The sequence below is a fragment of the Scyliorhinus canicula genome, chromosome 3 (assembly GCF_902713615.1).
Source record: "Scyliorhinus canicula chromosome 3, sScyCan1.1, whole genome shotgun sequence".
NCBI classification, from domain to species: domain Eukaryota; kingdom Metazoa; phylum Chordata; class Chondrichthyes; order Carcharhiniformes; family Scyliorhinidae; genus Scyliorhinus; species Scyliorhinus canicula.
Window position 1 is genome coordinate 46,812,897 of NC_052148.1, and position 17,623 is coordinate 46,830,519.

The 17,623-nt window shown below is 48.4% G+C and overlaps 1 protein-coding gene across 1 annotated transcript in view; it reads right to left on the bottom strand.

Annotated features, from left to right (window-relative positions):
• Nucleotides 1-17,623, bottom strand: part of smad7 (SMAD family member 7) — a 45,619-nt gene that overhangs the window by 19,616 nt on the left and 8,380 nt on the right. The window contains exon 3 of the mRNA XM_038790495.1: nt 14,707-14,781. Within this exon, the coding sequence (XP_038646423.1) occupies nt 14,707-14,781 (75 nt within the window). The remainder of the gene's footprint in view (nt 1-14,706; nt 14,782-17,623) is intronic.

Here is a 17,623-nt window from a genome sequence, read left to right on the forward strand (position 1 = left end):
TTGTGTCACTCCCATTGCCAACGTAATTAAAGTCAACGAACCAAGCACAGGCCTAGGGTACGACCTTTAATTACTGGATATTTAGAATGCAAATAGCTCAGAAATGATCAGTGCTTTAAGAGGGGCTGTCTGAAGCAATGATTCATAAACATTCCCTTTTCCTTGATGTAACTGGGGAAACACTGAGCTGCTACACTGGTTGAACCATCTGCCACGAAACAAAAACCAGAATGAGGGATAAGCTGAGAGCTAAAATGACTCTAAGAAAAAAAAAGTACACATGAACACACACACACGCACGAGGAAACATCTCTGACAGCGGGCAGGCAGCCAAGCCAGTGCCGGTGGGTCATTCAATCCTGCCTCCAGGGTGATGCCAGTGTCAGCACGATGTTTCAGCACTCTTTCGCAGTGGAGCACAAAAGGTCAGTACGAGACGGCACCAGCAGGTATTCCATGTCGTCTCGGTGGAAGGCAACTGTGACGTGCAGCTGATAAGAACCCTCTGGCGTCCTCTTACCCTGCCACAAATAGTCCTGAATCAAGAGGTTAGCTTCTGCATGTGACCATGGCCTCAACCAAAGGCAAAAAGCCAAGGGGGTCATCCTATCAACTGCTACAGGGACAGGACTTCTGCTGGCTGCTAGTTCAGCACAATGCTGAAATATGTCCTTGCTTGTCTAATGCTTCTCTTGACCTTTCTGCCACTTGGCAAGTGGCCTGCGGTCAAGGAAGCCAGAAGGGCACACAGGCCCTCTCAGGGACCAGAGTTAATAATTTTTAAAATTGTTTTGAGAGATTACTGTATTTCTTCGGCAAGTTCCAGACAAGCTGGCAGCAATGTCCAGAACAAACAATACGATAGCAAACTGTCTACAGTGACTGCTTAAAGGGAACATGCAGTCTAATGTCCCATAACACAAAAGGTTGTGACACAGTAAAACTTTTAAAATGTGTAATATTGTTGCGTTTTTCCTTTGTTGAGTAATTGGGAGTCTGTTTCCGGAACCGGTATACACGCAGGACCACTGGTCACAGTACAGAACTGTCCTTAGCCCAGGGCTTCTCGGACTGTGCTTCTGGAGTATTGCTGGAGGTGGCAATGTGGGAGCAGGGGTACAGGTGGGTAGCGTAGGAACAGTTCTGGGGAAATTCTGGCCCATTTAATGTTCTTTTTCCTTTCCCAATATTATCTTCCACAGTGAGTTTTCCTGGGGATTTTCCCTCTAATTTAGCTAAGCGGACTTTGCTGCCTTTGGTTTACAAACAGAACACAAATTCCCACCAGCATTCCATGTGGTGAACGATTGGGTCTGCATTTTCTCTGCTTACAGTGCAGGTCTGGCCAACATCTATAATTTTCCTCTCCCCTCAGTCAGCTACAGATCACCCAACATGAAAAACTACAACTGCCCTTCTGGCTGGAACTCTGGGTTTATATGGAAGCCTGTAAATCGGGTCCCAAAATGGCATCCTTTACCCTCCTCTTCATGGCAACAGAAAAAAGACACCAACCCTGTATCCAAAGAGATATCTTAATCAGCTACCTCTGATCATCACGGTTTTTCATTTTAGAAACAAAGGGATAGATTCCAGCTCAATTTCCAATAACATCTTTATGGGTTTTAGGAGATAACACTTGGCATCTCCAAGTGATAACATTTGGCATCTTAATTTCAATGACTTAATGAGACTCTTACTTTGATCTTTAGCAATTAAACAACCCAGGTTTCCTGGTCAGACTGACTAGCCTAGGTCACATGACCCCTATCATTTAACTTGCAATTGAAGACAAAGGGTGGGATTATCTGGCCCCTCCCACCAGGACCGTCTCAGTCCCACTGAAGTCGACACTTCGGGATGGGTCGGGGTGAGCCTCACACAAGGGATCCCACCAGCGGCTAATACCTTACCACTTCCTAGCCAGAAAATCCCAGCCAAAGTCTCAGACAATCGGGCCGACTTTCAGCTCATATTAACCACCAGCGAGGGCACAAATTATGCCGAGAATCAGGAAACACGATTCTCGTCGGCAAGATCGCATTTTCCAGGCTCCTGACCAGTGGCGTAACGGGATTCTGGTCATCGGGTGTCGGTGTCATCTCACACTAGCGTGATTTACAACAGCTGTATATATCAAAGAAAAGAACTTGACGATCTCGCCTCCAAAGGCGATATCGGAGGTGAACGCTCAGGTCACTATTACCCTCCAGGGTGCCAGTCATAAAAGGGGCACCAGAGGGGGGGGATCGGAATATAAGTGCGACTCTGAGCCGGGCCAGAGGTCACTTGCAGGCCTTGGCAGCTCTTCACCGCTGTGAACCTCTAGGTTTAAAAGAGCCTGGCAGCCGGTTTTCAGGCAGCGCTGCCCGTTGTCCTTTCTGGGCTTGTGGTGATTGATATCACTGCCGAAGGATTGCCCTTCTGGCATTTGGAAAGTGGGCGGGAGCAGGTGAATCAATAGGGTCAGAACAGGCACAACTCGAGGTCCCTGGGTGAGGTCTGGAGAGAAGTCAGGCTGCTTGTGCAGAGTGGGGGACTCTGACAAGGGGCAGTTTCCAGCCTCAAGAGGGTACATGTGCTCAACGAGTACAGTCAGAATGAACCTCACACACCAATTGTAGTTCGAAAACAAGAGGGCATGGGATGTCTGGAAGTTCAATGCACTGGTTAGAGGGGCCAGCTGTCAGGGATTAGTGCATGGAAGGCTGGCTGTTTAATCTGCAGCCCATTACAATGAGGGGGGGGGGGGGGGGGGGGGGGAGATGAAGGTTCCCAGGGAGGCGAGCTTACCCTAGCTGCACGACGAAGGTCACTCATCTTATTCCAGCACTGTTAGTGCCATTCGCTTATGGAGCAAGCTGGCACTCGCTATCGTGACCACAGCCTCCCAGCCGGGTTGGTGACCTTGTTCGCTGGACGTCTGGCCGATTGGAGGTACAGGACGTAAAGCCTCTGCTCAGCACCGTCTACAAGTATGGCGAGTGCTCCCTCCGTGAAACATGGTGCTGTCTTCCCGGGAGCCATCCCTCCCCCAACTGGACTTGGAACAAGTCCCAGAGAGGCGTTTAAAAAAGGAGAACCCCACTGATGACAGAGAGGGCGAGTGAATCAGGGGCAAGTTGCCACGAGCGCAAAGTGAATCACATGGAAAAAGAGGCTGAATATATGGCGGGTTTTACGCCAGCGCGGTTCTCCCCATTTCTTTTTTGCCATGTTGAGAAAATATGGAAAACATCCATCCTGTGATAATCTTACAAGCCAAAAGATATAGTCTCAATATGCAACAACCCTATACCTCACGCTTGTCGCAGGAATAATTAAAACTGCAAGAATCAGAAACTTGAGACACATCAGTATGTTTATAGGTATTGGCCTTCATAACATGCAGAAATATTTTTTTTAAAAATAAATTTAGATTACCCAATTATATTTTCCAATTAAGGGGCAATTTAGCATGGCCAATACACCTACTCTGCATATTTTTGGGTTGTGGGGGCGAAACCCACGCAGACACAGGGAGAATGTGCAAACTCCACACGGACAGTGACCCAGAGCCGGGATCGAACCTGGGACCTCAGCGCCGCGAGGCGGTTGTGCTAACCACTAGGCCGCCATGCTGCCCGGAACATGCAGAAATATGACATCTGTGCTCAGTTAACTAATCTTGACTGGGGCAGCAGTTTGCGGTGCCACTATTGGCTTTCGTAGACTTGTGCTAGGATAACAGTTTAGATCCTCATTCCTCATCACTGTCAGAGACCCCGGTGCTGGAAATGTGCGTAAATAAGGTCAGGACAGCAGTGCTCCAGCCCTCTTACATTCACTCACTCACTGCCAAGGCTCGGACAGGGAAGAGTGGCCATCTGCCTGGAGGTACCAGAGGCCTCCCGACACCCAGGAAGGGGAATCCCAAAACAAAAAATGTCAAGTAAGGAGCAGGACATAATTCTGTCGATGGCACTTCTTTAATTTCACTGAAATCCAATTGTCATGAAATGCTGATCATGTGGCTATGAACTGGATCTCAGGCATGGTTGGAAAGAAAGGGTGGTGTAAAAAAAAAAAGTGGTGGGCGGGGGGGGAGAAGAGATGGCCTACCCAAACCCAATTGCAAAGGTTTTTACACTTCAATTATTTGTTTTGAAACATGTGCCTTTACTGGGCCTCTTCAGAGGAGACCCCTGCCCTTCCTATCACATTCCGCTGCTGTGGATCCTACAGGAAGGGAAAAGCCCACTCTGCCTGCACTAGAAGAGAACTGGGACGGGGAGTGGGATGAGCGACCAGGGAGCAGGCAACAGGGGAGGGGTGTTGATGTCAAAGGCCAACAACTACAGGCAGGCAGACAGTGCCAAGTCTTAGGTTTGGTATGTCACTGGCCGACTACATCTTGTTCTAGCCATGTGATGTGCGAGAGGCTAGTTGCAAGGCTCCAAGTCTGGCAGACAGCCTAGAGAGCAATAAAGGCTTTTCAAAGCTGAATTAACCCTTCAGTAACTTCCTTCAATCTGCTTTCTTATAAACATGCAATGAGCAGCAATAAAATAGTCCCTGCTTTATGTGGTCAAAAAAGACTCAATTCCAACTAGCTGAGGGACACAATCTTCTTTATATTTAAAGCTCTATTTTTTCTTACTAAAAATACTTCTAGTTTTTGTCTTGTGCACTCATACCTACTCGAAGTAGGGATATATTTTTATATGCATAGATTTTTAAAACAAGGCACCTTAGCAGAGGTTAATTCAAAATTTGGAACTATCCAATGTTAATGCAGGAACAAAGGCACTTGTGACATTATTCTCTCCAGTACAAATTAATTGCTGCCATTTTCCATAATGATTGAGAATTGAATCTTCGATTCACATCCTGCCACCCCCCCCCCCCCCCAAGCAGAACTAAATAGATTGTAGTATTTGAGAGAGCACCATCCCATTACCTACATCCCATTCACCCTTCAACCCTGCCTTTCAGCTTGACCACACACAGAAGGAAAGCTGGGGTACACACACTGCACGTCCATCTTGTCACTTCCATTCGTTAAACCTTGCAAAGAGCACCCCAAAAATGCATTGCCAATCAGAATTCTACAGCATTTGCTTTCAGATATGAAAATATACAGTAATTGAGGGTAAATTCTTCACTGTTAAGCCCAGGCGCAGACTCTCTTCCCCTGCCTCAAATGTTTTATAAACGACACGATGGGTCACAGCCAGTGAGCTAAAGGTCATCTTTGTGCTTCCAGGAGGAACCACTTCATCTCGAGTCAGACCCTAGTTCTAGCCTCCAGTCCTTCCCTCTTGTCCCGAACAGAGCCTCATTCAACACGGACTAGCTCTATATTGGACAGGAAGAAACATGGATAAAGAGTGACAATAACAGATAGGGAGAGTTAAAGAGAGGGGAAAGAAGGGAGAGTGAAAACTGGATATACATACCGAGAGAGAAAGACAGTTAGAGACGGGAAGGCAAAGATGGACAAAGATACAGAGAGCGGGGGATACCAGTTCAAGACAGGTACACAGGTAAGCTCAAAACAGGTACAGAGATAGACAGATTTCCAATTATGGCAGGAGACAATAATAATAATCTTTATTATTGCCACAAGTCAGCTTACATTAACACTGCAATGGAATTACTGTGAAAAGCCCAGAGTCGCCACATTCCAGCGCCTGTTCGGGTTCACCGAGGAAGTATTCAGAATGTCCAATTCACCTAATAGCATGTCTTTCGGGACTTGTGGGAGGAAACCGGAACACCGGAGGAAACCCACGCAGACACGGGGAGAATGTGCAGACTCCAGACAGAGTGACCGAAGTGGGAATTTAACCAGATAAAAATAATATACAGATGGACAGAAGAAAGTCAGAGAGGGCAATGAAAACAGAGATGGGAAAAAAGACTTACATTTATATAGGGCCTTTCACAACAATCTGACAACTCCCAAAGCGCTTTACAGACATTTAAGTGCATCTGAAGGAGGAAACATGGCGACCAATTTGCACACAGCAACATGATGGTGATCAGGGAGCCTTTTTTTGTGATGGTGACAAGAGAGATAAACATTGGTCAGGGCAGCAGGCTAAAGGCCCACGGATTGGGTGACCAAAATTGGGGCTCAGTGGGCATAATTGTCCACTCGCATGTTTTAGCAACCCAAAAATCCCACTCTCAGTTCTCCAATCTGTGCTCACTTCGAGAATGCCCAGCCTCATTGAATGTACCCCAATGAATATACAGACACACAAATGTGAGGAGAAGAGCAAGATAGTTAGAGAGAGAGAGAGAGAGAGAGAGAGAGACATAAAGGTTAGAATGATACATGAACATGGACAGAGGTTGAGACAAAGAAGGCAGCGCAAGAGACAGAAAATTAAATCTCTACCAGAGTATAATATATCACACAGAGGATAATTCAACAGGGTGGGTTACAAAGTGTAGATTTTTTTTTTATGCCGTGAAGTGTTCTTAGCAATTTCCAAAGACAAATGGGAGTCTTGTATCAGAGAAAGATGAAGCACGATCGGAATCCTTGTGACCTTCAGCTCAGATTGTAACCCACTCACACTGCACTACCATTAAATAGTGTTTTGGGGTACGTCCTGGGAAGGGACAGAGGCGAGTGTAATCACAGGGAATATCAGATTCTGGTCTGACCAATGGGATTATCACTGGAGTTTGATCTCCAAAGTATCAGAGGAAGATGACAAATAACAAGTAGAAATATTCAAATGGTGGGCAGCACGGTGGCGCAGTGGATTAGCCCTGTGCCTCACGGCGCCGAGGTCCAGGTTCGATCCCGGCTCTGGGTCACTGTCCGTGTGGAGTTTGCACATTCTCCCTGTGTTTGCGTGGGTTTCGCCCCCACAATCCAAGATGTGCAGGGTAGGTGGATTGGCCACACTAAATTGCACCTTAATTGGAAAAAAAAAGAAATATTCAAATGATGGATAGATGGGTGGGGTGGGGGCAACACCAAGAGAGACATGTGGATAGAGGGAGAGACAAAACCTGATAGAAATTTGGGAGAGAATTTCATCTCACGAGGTTACAACGGCATGTCCAGGAACGGAGGGAGGTCGAGGAAGAGGATTGAACAGAGATCACCAAACCTCCGATTGCTATCCGGCACTTCTGCTGGAAAACGTACACACGCGTGCACTGATCAGTCGCGATCACTTCCAGAGACATCTCCTGCTGTCAAAAGTCGTCCTGCAATCTCTTGTGCAAAGTAAGGAGGACTAATGGCAGCCATTAAGAATGTCCCGCTCAACACCTTCAGGAAGTGAGCACAGCAAGGATGGGCAGAGTGTAGAGATAAGCAGGAAGTAATAGATTGAGCATCTCACCCACTCACTTCCTGCAATAGATGGTTACACAGTAATTGCGCTTCACTCAGTGACAACACACTATAAAGTGGATTAAAAACATTGTTTTTTTCCCCCCCACAAAAAAAGTCTCCTTTGTGGTTTTCAACAATCAAAGGAATCTAGCTAGAGTAGCAAGAAGCTAAACACAATCCACACCACCGTGGTCACTGCTGGCATGCTCAAAGTGAAGCAGGTCCAGTAAATACAGAACTCCACAAACAGCTATTTTGACATTGAGTAAATACAGGAGCAAGAGAGCCAGAAAGACCCTGAGAATCTTAATATTCAACAGACAAGACATGGATTTGAAAAACAAAACAAACAAGTCTGGGTGGACCCATGCAAACCTATAAAGGCCCTTGGTATTTCAGCAACTGAAGGAACGGGAATAAAAGGATTATAAAGTTTAATATTTCTTTACTTTAAAAAATATATATATCAGTTCCAGTCCATACCCAAACTAGTTGACCATTTGCAGGCGCCAAATAGAGCAGCCATTATGAAATCCTGACTCTTTGCTTTAGTTTCTGCACTTCCTGGTCAGCACCAGCAGCTTTTCCCCCTATAGCACATCCCACTTCCTCCCTGCAACCTCCCCCCCCCCCTCTCTTCCCACAAGTGGATGTGCCAGACAAGAGGCATAGATTGGTTCTAAAAGCCCCCTTTTAAATGTTGGTGTCCCTATTTTTGGGCTGTTCCATCAGGGATCTTGAGGAACTCCAGTTTCCCTCCTATCTCACATACCCTCAGACCCTGGAGTAAAGTATACATTCAACTCCAGCTTCATAACTTTCTCCATTTCTAGAAATAAATTCATCTGGACAGATTGAGGAAAAGCAATTGCTTTTCTGTAGTGGTCGAGCTCCAAACCAAAACTCCACAATCAAACAATGCTCAACTTCTATTCAATTCTTCCCGGTGTCGCTCTTCTAGCCTAATGTACAGAGAGCGCTTCGGCGCCCCCAGGCGCTTCGCACACAGATTTCTCATCCTCCGAATGTGCCTTCAGGTCAGAAAGATCCACTCTACAAAGCAGCGATAACGCTCACCCACTGCTTTCCAAAGCTAACAATACTTGACAGGGCCTTGGAGGGTCAGCCCTGCTTCAGTTGGCACCCACTTCCCTCTGATCAGATGGTTGTAGGTTCAAGCTCCACTCCCAAACACTCGAGGCTGACACTTGGGTGCCACTGAGAGATTGCTGCACAGTCAGAGGTGCCATCTTTCAGAGGGGAACAAAACTGGGGCCCTGTCGGCTCCGCCAGTGTCTCATGATACTATTTTGAAGGGGGATTATGCCTGGTGTCTTGACTATATGAATATTTATTCCTTAAATCAACATCACTGAACAGGTTATGTGGCCGTGAGGGACCTTGCTGTGCAGAAATTGTCAATCATGCTTCCTATATGACAACAGTGACCAGACTTCAAAAGAACTAATTTGGCTATAAAGTGAACTGGAGCGCCCAGAGCTTGGGAAAAGTACTGTCTCTGGACTAGGGTAGAGAGGTTGAATTTAACCATATTCCTGATTCTGCTCATTGCTCAGTGACCAAGCTTGGTCTCCCCCATGAGGAATGGTCGCTTGGATAAAATACACGAGAATTACTTGCACCCCCCCCTGGGGTTGTGCCACATCCAGGAGTCAAATGTTTTCTGGATTGCTGTGCTTACATTACTTCCTTTCAACTTCCTGCCAAGTTGAGCTAGGAGGAGGGTTTCATCCTCCCTGTGGTGACACTTTTCCCTCCTGATTGCACAGACCAAGGTCAGTTGGTTGGTACGGCAAATCACACTCAAAGATTCCTACAAACTGTCTGGGCTCAGTCTTTACAATGGTCATTTGGCCGAGTGTAGCATTGTCTATCTCTGTAGGAGTTAGTCTTCCAAAGAATGGAGAATTAAAGATGGCCTTTACAATGGATGATGAGTTAGTAGTTGAGGACAAAGGCGCTACTGTGTGCTCAACTCAGCAAGACAGCATGTCACATCATGTCCTCATATTGGAGTCTGACCATTAATGAGTTAAAACAGTGGAGTAAATGAAAGTTGGTGAGGTGAATGAGAGGGTTATTGTGGCCTAGGTGCTGCTGCAGCAGAGTTGTGGAGGTAAGCTGGTCGCCATTTCAATCCATGCACTGTTTTGAAACTAGGCAGTGCAAACCTAGAGCCCTACATTATCACCAAACTACATCATGGCGCAGGGGCAGCACAGCGGTTAGCACTGCTGCATCACCATACCAGGGACCCGGGTTCAATTCCAGCCTTGGGTGACTGTGTGCACGTTCTCCCCGTGGGTTTCCTCCGGGTGCTCCGTTTCCTCCCTCAGTCCAAGATGTGCCGATTAGGTAGACTGGCCATGATAAATTGCCCCTAGCGTCCAAAAATGTGCAGATTAGATTATGGGAATAGGGCAGGGGAGTGGGCCTACGGTAGGGTGCTCTTTCAGAGTCAATCTAGTCTAAATTTTTATAATTTATCGTACCCAATTCTTTTCTCCCCCCAATTAAGGGGCAATTTAGCTTGGCCAATCCACCCATCTTGCACATTTTGGGGGTGGTGGTGGGAGTGAGACCCATGCAGATTCAGGGAAAATGTGCATACGCCCACCTGGACAGTGACCCGGCGCAAGGATCAAACCCAGGTCCTCGCTAACCACTGCGCCACCTTGGGGTCAGTCTCGACTCGATGGGCCAAGGAGAATCTCAACAGGCAGAATGAGGCTATCATAGAATTTACAGTGCTGGAGGCCATTCGGCCCATCGTGTCAGCACCGGCCTTTTGAAAGAGCACCCTACTTAAGCCCACGATCCCCAGTAACCCTCACCTAACCTTTTTGGACACTAAGGACAATTTATCATGACCAATCCACCTAACCTGCACAATCTTTGGGACCGTGGGAGGAAACCGGAAGCACCGGAGGGAACCCACGCAGGCACAGGGAGAACGTGCAGACTCCGCACAGAGAGTGACCCAAACCAGGATTCGAACTGTGCTAACCACTATGCTACCGTGCTGCCCATTATTCTACGCTACAAAAAAAAAAAAATCCATCTGCACTGTGTTACAACACAACCAAGGTGGTTGAAGTCACGCTGGATCAGACTTCAGAGTTACTCCTCTGAACCTGGCTTAACTGTGACTTATTTGCCCAAGGGGGGGGGCTCATTAATACATAGGGTGCGTTTCTCATCACCGAGAGGTGAAGTGCTTGCTGAAACCCGTGGTGGAACTATCGAGGAATTTGATGAAGAGGCCAGAGTCTGGAATGGGACAAAGCAGCCCAGAGAAGAAGAATAGGTGTTTTATACCTTGGATTCAGCCATGGTCTATAAAATCAGTGATGGGTGCCAAATATCAAGTCGGAGACAACAAATTGACCATTCACCTCCATCCTCAAAACTTATGTAGTCTTTATTATTGCCAGCCAAGGATGACTGTTACTCGCTTCTTGGGGGCTATGTCACTGGTGGTGATAGGCTGGAAAATATGGAGGTTTGCTCAATTCGCAACTCTCCACATTGGCATTTGTTTGAAGTAAAGACAGGACAGGTGATGGCCATCCAGTCTGGGAAGTGGGGGTGAGGAGTTAGAGGTTAGGCTGGAATCTGATTGTCCGCATTATTTCCCCTCATATTCTTCCTAGTATCCCACCCAGTCTGGATGGAGAAACCGCCCAGAGTGCCTAAGGTTTCATACCCATCAAAGATTTTTAATTTTTGGGGAATGGGAGACATTCCTGTGGAGATTAAGGCATGAAGGTCACTTGCTGCGAGCTCCCTGCTTCCTTTAAACAACAAAAAACCTGATTATGCAGGCCAATTCAATTCCACCTTCAACGACTCATTAGGAGTCAATTGGCCTATATTTGTATGCTGCGTTGCATTACAATGGGACATTTTTGCTGTACAAGCTCCCTGATCTCGATCAATTGAACAGTAAAAAGTTGACCCAACAGACTCTTCCCCACTCGAGCTTCTTTTTTACCCTCCCCTTGCTGGAGTCAGAACTTTACAGTTAATTAGTTTAGTTTCAGCCGCTGCGACAGATATTAGGGATTAAACCCGATTGATGAGATGTGCTAATTTAAAAAAAAAATCAGGCCACAGACATACTAGACTGACCCTGTGTGAGACGTTAATAAAGTCTGTTCGACTCCAAGCATTTCCCTTTGCTATTATTACCTCAATTTCAAACTCTGTTCAGACAGATTCCCCTTGCTGCCGAATAACCATAAAGCACGTATCCCAGTCATTTGCCAACTCCACATCAGCATCAGGCAGATTGACTGTTGGCCTAAATCTACAGTACACAAGACTTGGATGAATGCACTTGGAAGCTACATCGTCAATTCTTCCCATACCCCTCTTAATAAATTAGCTCAAATTGCTCCCTCCATTGCACAGTAACAATTCACCTTCAACTCTATATGCTTAAAATAAATCACTTGACAAAAATTTATAGACCACAAAGCATCATCCATAGACCACAGGAGCAGAATTAGGCCATTCAGCCCATCAAGTTTGCTCCACCATAGAACCGATTCTAACAGAGATTTGGCCTCAACAGCCTTCTGTGGCAAAGTGTTCCACAGGTTCACCACCCTCTGGCGGAAGAAATTCCTCCCCATGATTCAAATGAACAGATCACAGAAATTTGTGCGTGCCCACCACAGAACTTAAAACAAACTCCAAGCAGCAAAATTGACCACAGATCGCATGTATCAGAACTGCCCTGTGCAGGTTAACAGCAGTTATGTGGGGCTGATTGCACTTTGAGTTCCAACAACTTCCTACAATGTAGCACCAGTCTAAAATTAACTTGTTGGATCCTGACCAGAATGTTAGTCACTGAAATATCAACTCAAGATTTTATATTTGAGAGCGCGCGGGCGCCAGAGAGAGCGCACACGAGAGAGAGAACAAGTGCGAGAGAAAAAAAGTGAGAGAGAAAGAAAGAGTGAAGAGAGAAAAGAGTGTGAGAGAAAGAGAGAGAGAGGGAGAGGGGGGCTCAGGGAGAGATTCACCATTTGTGAAGTACTTCACTAGATAAACACGGTATTTTCACTTTTCCCACAGATCAGCCATTAGTCAAACACACAAGTGAGGCCCCAACCAAGGTGACACACAGCTGACTACATGTTGATGCCCCCTCCCCCCACCCCCAACCCCCCCCACAAATAATGGTAGATTGCAAACATCGGAATATGAAAACAAAAGAAACATTTCACCAAGACACATTGCCCCTTCAAAATCCAAGGGATGTAGCTTCCATTGATGGATTTTATTGCATGCATCTGATAGAACGCCAGCCCCGCCAGCCCCAAACCCCCGCAAAACACTACTGAAGTCTAGATCTGGGCTGAGTCAGACCCGTAGACTTCTGCAGAGAGCACAAACTTCACCCCAAGTCTGCAATTTTAAAATCGGACACTGCAATAATGATATAGTTACAGCGCTTTCAAAAAAGTTGTAAAATGACAATAACAATTCAGTTTGCCTGGTTTTGGCAGCTCCAGCCAGTTTGAGGATCTGTAAATTTGTCAAAAGTCTGTGAAAAACATTGCCTTTCTCCTTTTTATCCCATCCAATATCACAGGATATCACAATGCAGGAAATGCACATCAGAGAATACCAACTCCTGCCTTCTCCCATCACAACTGCCGACCCAAACTGTGCATCCCTTCAAAATTGGCATGGACAACACAGCATACGGAGGAGCTTTCTGTAAAAATGGGTGGGATTCTCTGGTCTTATTTGTGTCGGGATCCATTGCGAGCAAGAACAGAAAATCTGGCAAGACATCAGCAGCACTGGGAAATCCTAGCCATGAACGAGCATGGAAGATTTTGGCCAATATCAGAGGGAGCAAAAGAACACCTTACCCTGGTGATATTTACCTAAACTACCACATTATGTTACACCTAGAATATAAAGTAGACATATCTGGAATACCACACTACATTGCACACTAGAAGATTACAATATGATGTACACTGACAATACTGTAATATGCTGCACACTTAGAATACCAAATTACACTGCCATTTTAATTCCACAATAACTAGAATACCACTAGAGTGCCAACGTGGGACACTATACAGCAGTGTGCACCTAGAGGAACATAGCATGCTATATACACCCAGGATACCAAGTCATATTCTGATACTGATTCATGAAGTTCAATTCATCAACATCACTTTTTCCTCTCAATTGCAGTAGGAGATTATCAGTTTCACTGTCTGGACAGCAATCTGGCAGAGTACATTGGCCCTTCGTTAAGAAAACAGTCTGATTCTCACCCCATTGGTATCAATGGAATGAAAACTAGGCAGGGCGATCCGATTTGCTCTACCAGAAAGCTGGCAATAAAGACAAAAGATCCCACTGAACAGTCCCAAACTATCCCCCCCCCCCCCCCCCCCCCCCCGCGCACACACCAAGGTCAGAATGGGGTCACCGAGAGTGGGAATAATTACAGGAATCAGGCAGGAGGAAAAAATCTCGGTTTCTGACAGCGGGCTGAGTTTAGGGGATTAGGTTCGCAGCGTTTCAGCAAGAGTTGGATCTCAGCGTTGTTTGGTGGGAACCTCTTTCCCCACCATTTTCATGCCAAGAATATTCATTAAATCACAACTTCTCCCAACTAAACCAGATCTTCAAGACTAAAACGCATGCCATTTGGTTTATTTACAATTGATTAACGGTGAAGTGGTCCATTTGGATCATAGGTGAGTCTTTGTTGAATAGCAACAAAATGGGAGCAGAGCAGGGGAATGTTCATGGACCTGGATAGTCGGTGGCAGAAAGAGGGAGGGTGATATATCCAAGTAGGCGATTAGACTGCAGGGAGCATGGGTGAGGAATGGGAGTGCTGAGGTGTCCTGTGAGATTTACAGAATTAATGAGTGGGGTGACTGATGGGAGTATAAGATTTAGATTTGCAAACAGATGAATGCATGGCTTCCAGATGGTATCCCGCCAAATGTTTCCCTCCCGTGTGACCTGCTCCCTGCCCGCTGGTCCTGGAGGTTCTTTTATAGTCCTCGAACTGCACTGCAATCACTCAATTAGTTTGGCCACTTGCTGCCCCCCTGCCACACGATTGCTCATGCTCCACTTGACTGCCACCCGTCCTTTAAAAGTAACATTAAATCCCATGTGCCAGCTGGTGGCTCGCATGTTGATGGGGTGGCAGACACTTCAATCACCAGGACCCATGCCGCCTGGATCAAGTTCCACCCGTAAGCCTCTACTCATTTTGTTTTAAAGTTGGGAACATCCCACTTCAGTACTCAAGATGAATCACAGTATCATTAACACTCATCATCTCTTACCTGAAAGCCCCCCAGGGGCCATATAATGAGTTCCCCCAGTTTCAGTAGAGGGAGGCACAGAGTCTGGTGAATCTGCTGTAAGGAAAAAGAAAAACGCACTTTAAAAATATTTCGTGACATAGTTTCTGGCGTTGCTTCAATCATTCAGCTTGGACATCTAATTACACAGCACCACCTCTCCCACCCCAATAGTTAAAACATTTGCTGGCACTTGCTGACTAGACACTTGTATAAAATGTCCCTTCAGCAAATGGCCACCAGTGTCTGTGGAACTATGGTGGCTCATATGGGGCTGAAATTCCACTTTGGGGGCCAGGAACAGGGGTGGGGACCGCTTCTAGTCCAGACCCTGCACTAGGTGGGGACAGACATTCTTGGGGATTATCACGAATGCTCCCCCTTAATTGGCACAGAAGAAACAGGTTCCTGCCTGCCTTATTAAGGGCAACAGCTGGGCTCTCAAAAGCTGAAGGCTAATAAAAGGCTTGTGAGAAAGCAGCAGGCTGCACTAAAGGCTAGGTACAAAGAGAGTATGCTTCAACATGGGAGGCATCCTCTCACTCACCTTATGTTAAAGTTCTACAAAAAGTTCCAGCAGTCAGGGGGGTGTCATTGGGGGGGGGGTGGTCATTGGGGGGGGGGGGGTGTCATTGGGGGGGGGGGGGGGGTGTCATTGGGGGGGGGGGGGGTGTCACTGGGGGTGGGGTGTCATTGGGGGGGGGGGGTGTCATTGGGTGGGGGGTGTCATGGGGGGGGTGTCATTGGGGGGGGGGGGTGTCATTGGGGGGGGAAGGGGTGTCATTGGGAGGAGTGGGGGTCCCACTTTGAGGGGGGGGGGGGGGGGGGGGGGGAGTGGGGGTCCTTGGGGGGGGGGGGAGTGTGGGTCCTGGGGGGAGTGGGGGGTAGAGTCCTTGGGGGGGGGGTAGGGGGGGAGGAGAAGAGTCCTTGGGGGGGGGGGGTAGGGGAGGGGAGGGAGGGGGAAGAGTCCTTGGGGGGGGGGAGAGGGGTAGAGTCCTTGGGGGGGGGGGGTAGAGTCCTTGGGGGGGGGGGTAGAGTCCTTGGGGGGGGGGTAGAGTCCTTGGGGGGGGGGTAGAGTCCTTGGGGGGGGGGGGGGGTTGGGGGGGGGGGGGGTAGAGTCCTGGGGGGGGGGGGGGGGTAGAGTCCTTGGGGGGGGGGGTAGAGTCCTTGGGGGGGGGGGTAGAGTCCTTGGGGGGGGGGTGGTAGTTGGGGGGGAGGGGGTAGAGTCCTTGGGGGGGGGGTAGAGTCCTTGGGGGGGGGGTAGAGTCCTTGGGGGGGGTAGAGTCCTTGGGGGGGGGGGGGTAGAGTCCTTGGGGGGGGGGGGGTAGAGTCCTTGGGGGGGGGGGGGTAGAGTCCTTGGGGGGGGGGGGGGGGGGTAGAGTCCTTGGGGGGGGGGGGGTAGAGTCCTTGGGGGGGGGGGGGTAGAGTCCTTGGGGGGGGGGGTAGAGTAGAGCCTTGGGGGGGGGGGGTAGAGTAGAGTAGAGCCCTTGGGGGGGGGGGGGGTAGGTAGAGGGGGGGGTAGAGTAGAGCCTTGGGGGGGGGGTAGAGTAGAGCCCTTGGGGGGGGGGTAGAGTAGAGCCCTTGGGGGGGGGGTAGAGTAGAGGCCCTTGGGGGGGGGGGTAGAGTAGAGTCCTTGGGGGGGGGGGGGGGGGGTAAGAGAGAGAAGAGTGGGCTGGAAATTCCCTGCAAGCGCAGCCTTTTGCTGCACCCACTCCCAGATAGACGGAGGGCTGGCTCCCTGGGGCCCACCTCTGGGCAGTTAAAGTCCCCCATCTTCTCTCCATGTTTGCTTGTGTTTCACCCCCACAACCCAAAGATGTGCAGGGTAGTAAGATTGGCCACTCTAAATTGCCCTTAATTGGAAAAAATTAATTGGGTACTCTAAATTTTAAATAAGTCCCCCATCTGATGCAAGAATCTGCAGGCCGAATCTGCAGAAATCCTAGCCAGCCTTATGGTGAACAAGGCTCTTTTGAGGATAAACTGGCTACTCCCTCAGGCTGGTATTTTCAGACCAGTATTCCTCTCTTCATGCCTTGGCAGGGCCTGCAAACGCATCCCATAATTGACATTCTCTGGGTGAGTCTTGACTGCCAATTTATTGCTCCATCCTTCTGACTCATTGCCTGATTCAGGAACTCACCAGGTTAGCATTCAGAAATCCGACACAGAGCATGTAGCAGCCACGCAGCTGCAGAAATATGGAGGGGGGGGGAGGAAAACAGCTCAGCGGGCTGATGCACCAGGGCTCTCGCCTGCTGGCTGGAAAGCCGGCAAGAGACTCCCACATTACCTTTTATCCCCCCCCCCCCCAGAAGGCCTACCAAACCACAAGCCAATCAGGCAGTGGTAAGGCCAGAAACAGGCCTTGCCCTGGAAGCAAGACCCCAGGGGTGGCAGTTTGACCTACCGAGAACTGCCAGCCAATCAGAGGCTGGCATCACTGCTCAGCTATGGAAGGACAGGCGCTGGAGTCCAAGGATCGCAGAATGACCCAGGACATGGGCAAGAAATATGGGGGCGGCGTGCTACACGCCCCTCCTGCCAATGTCCAGTCCCTTGATCCGGTACCGAGTGCCCTGATCAAGGGAACCCCATCCTCACCAAGAGGTGACAAAAGCTGGCCGCACGGTTTTAGCTGCCATACACACAAGGCTACAGGTCTGACTCCAGCCCGGTTAATATCAGCGGCAGCGGGATGAGGCCCTGGAGTGGTCATTAAAGGCCACTTAAGGGCCTCAAATTAGTGGCAGGGCGGAAGGTTGATCATGGGCTTCCTGCCCAGAATTTAGCTTGTGCTGAGGCAGGGGGTAGGGCAAGTCACCGGCCAAGTACATACCTCTCCCGCCTCCCAAGCTCGCATCAGCACAAACTAAAAATTCCACCCAAATGCTCACAA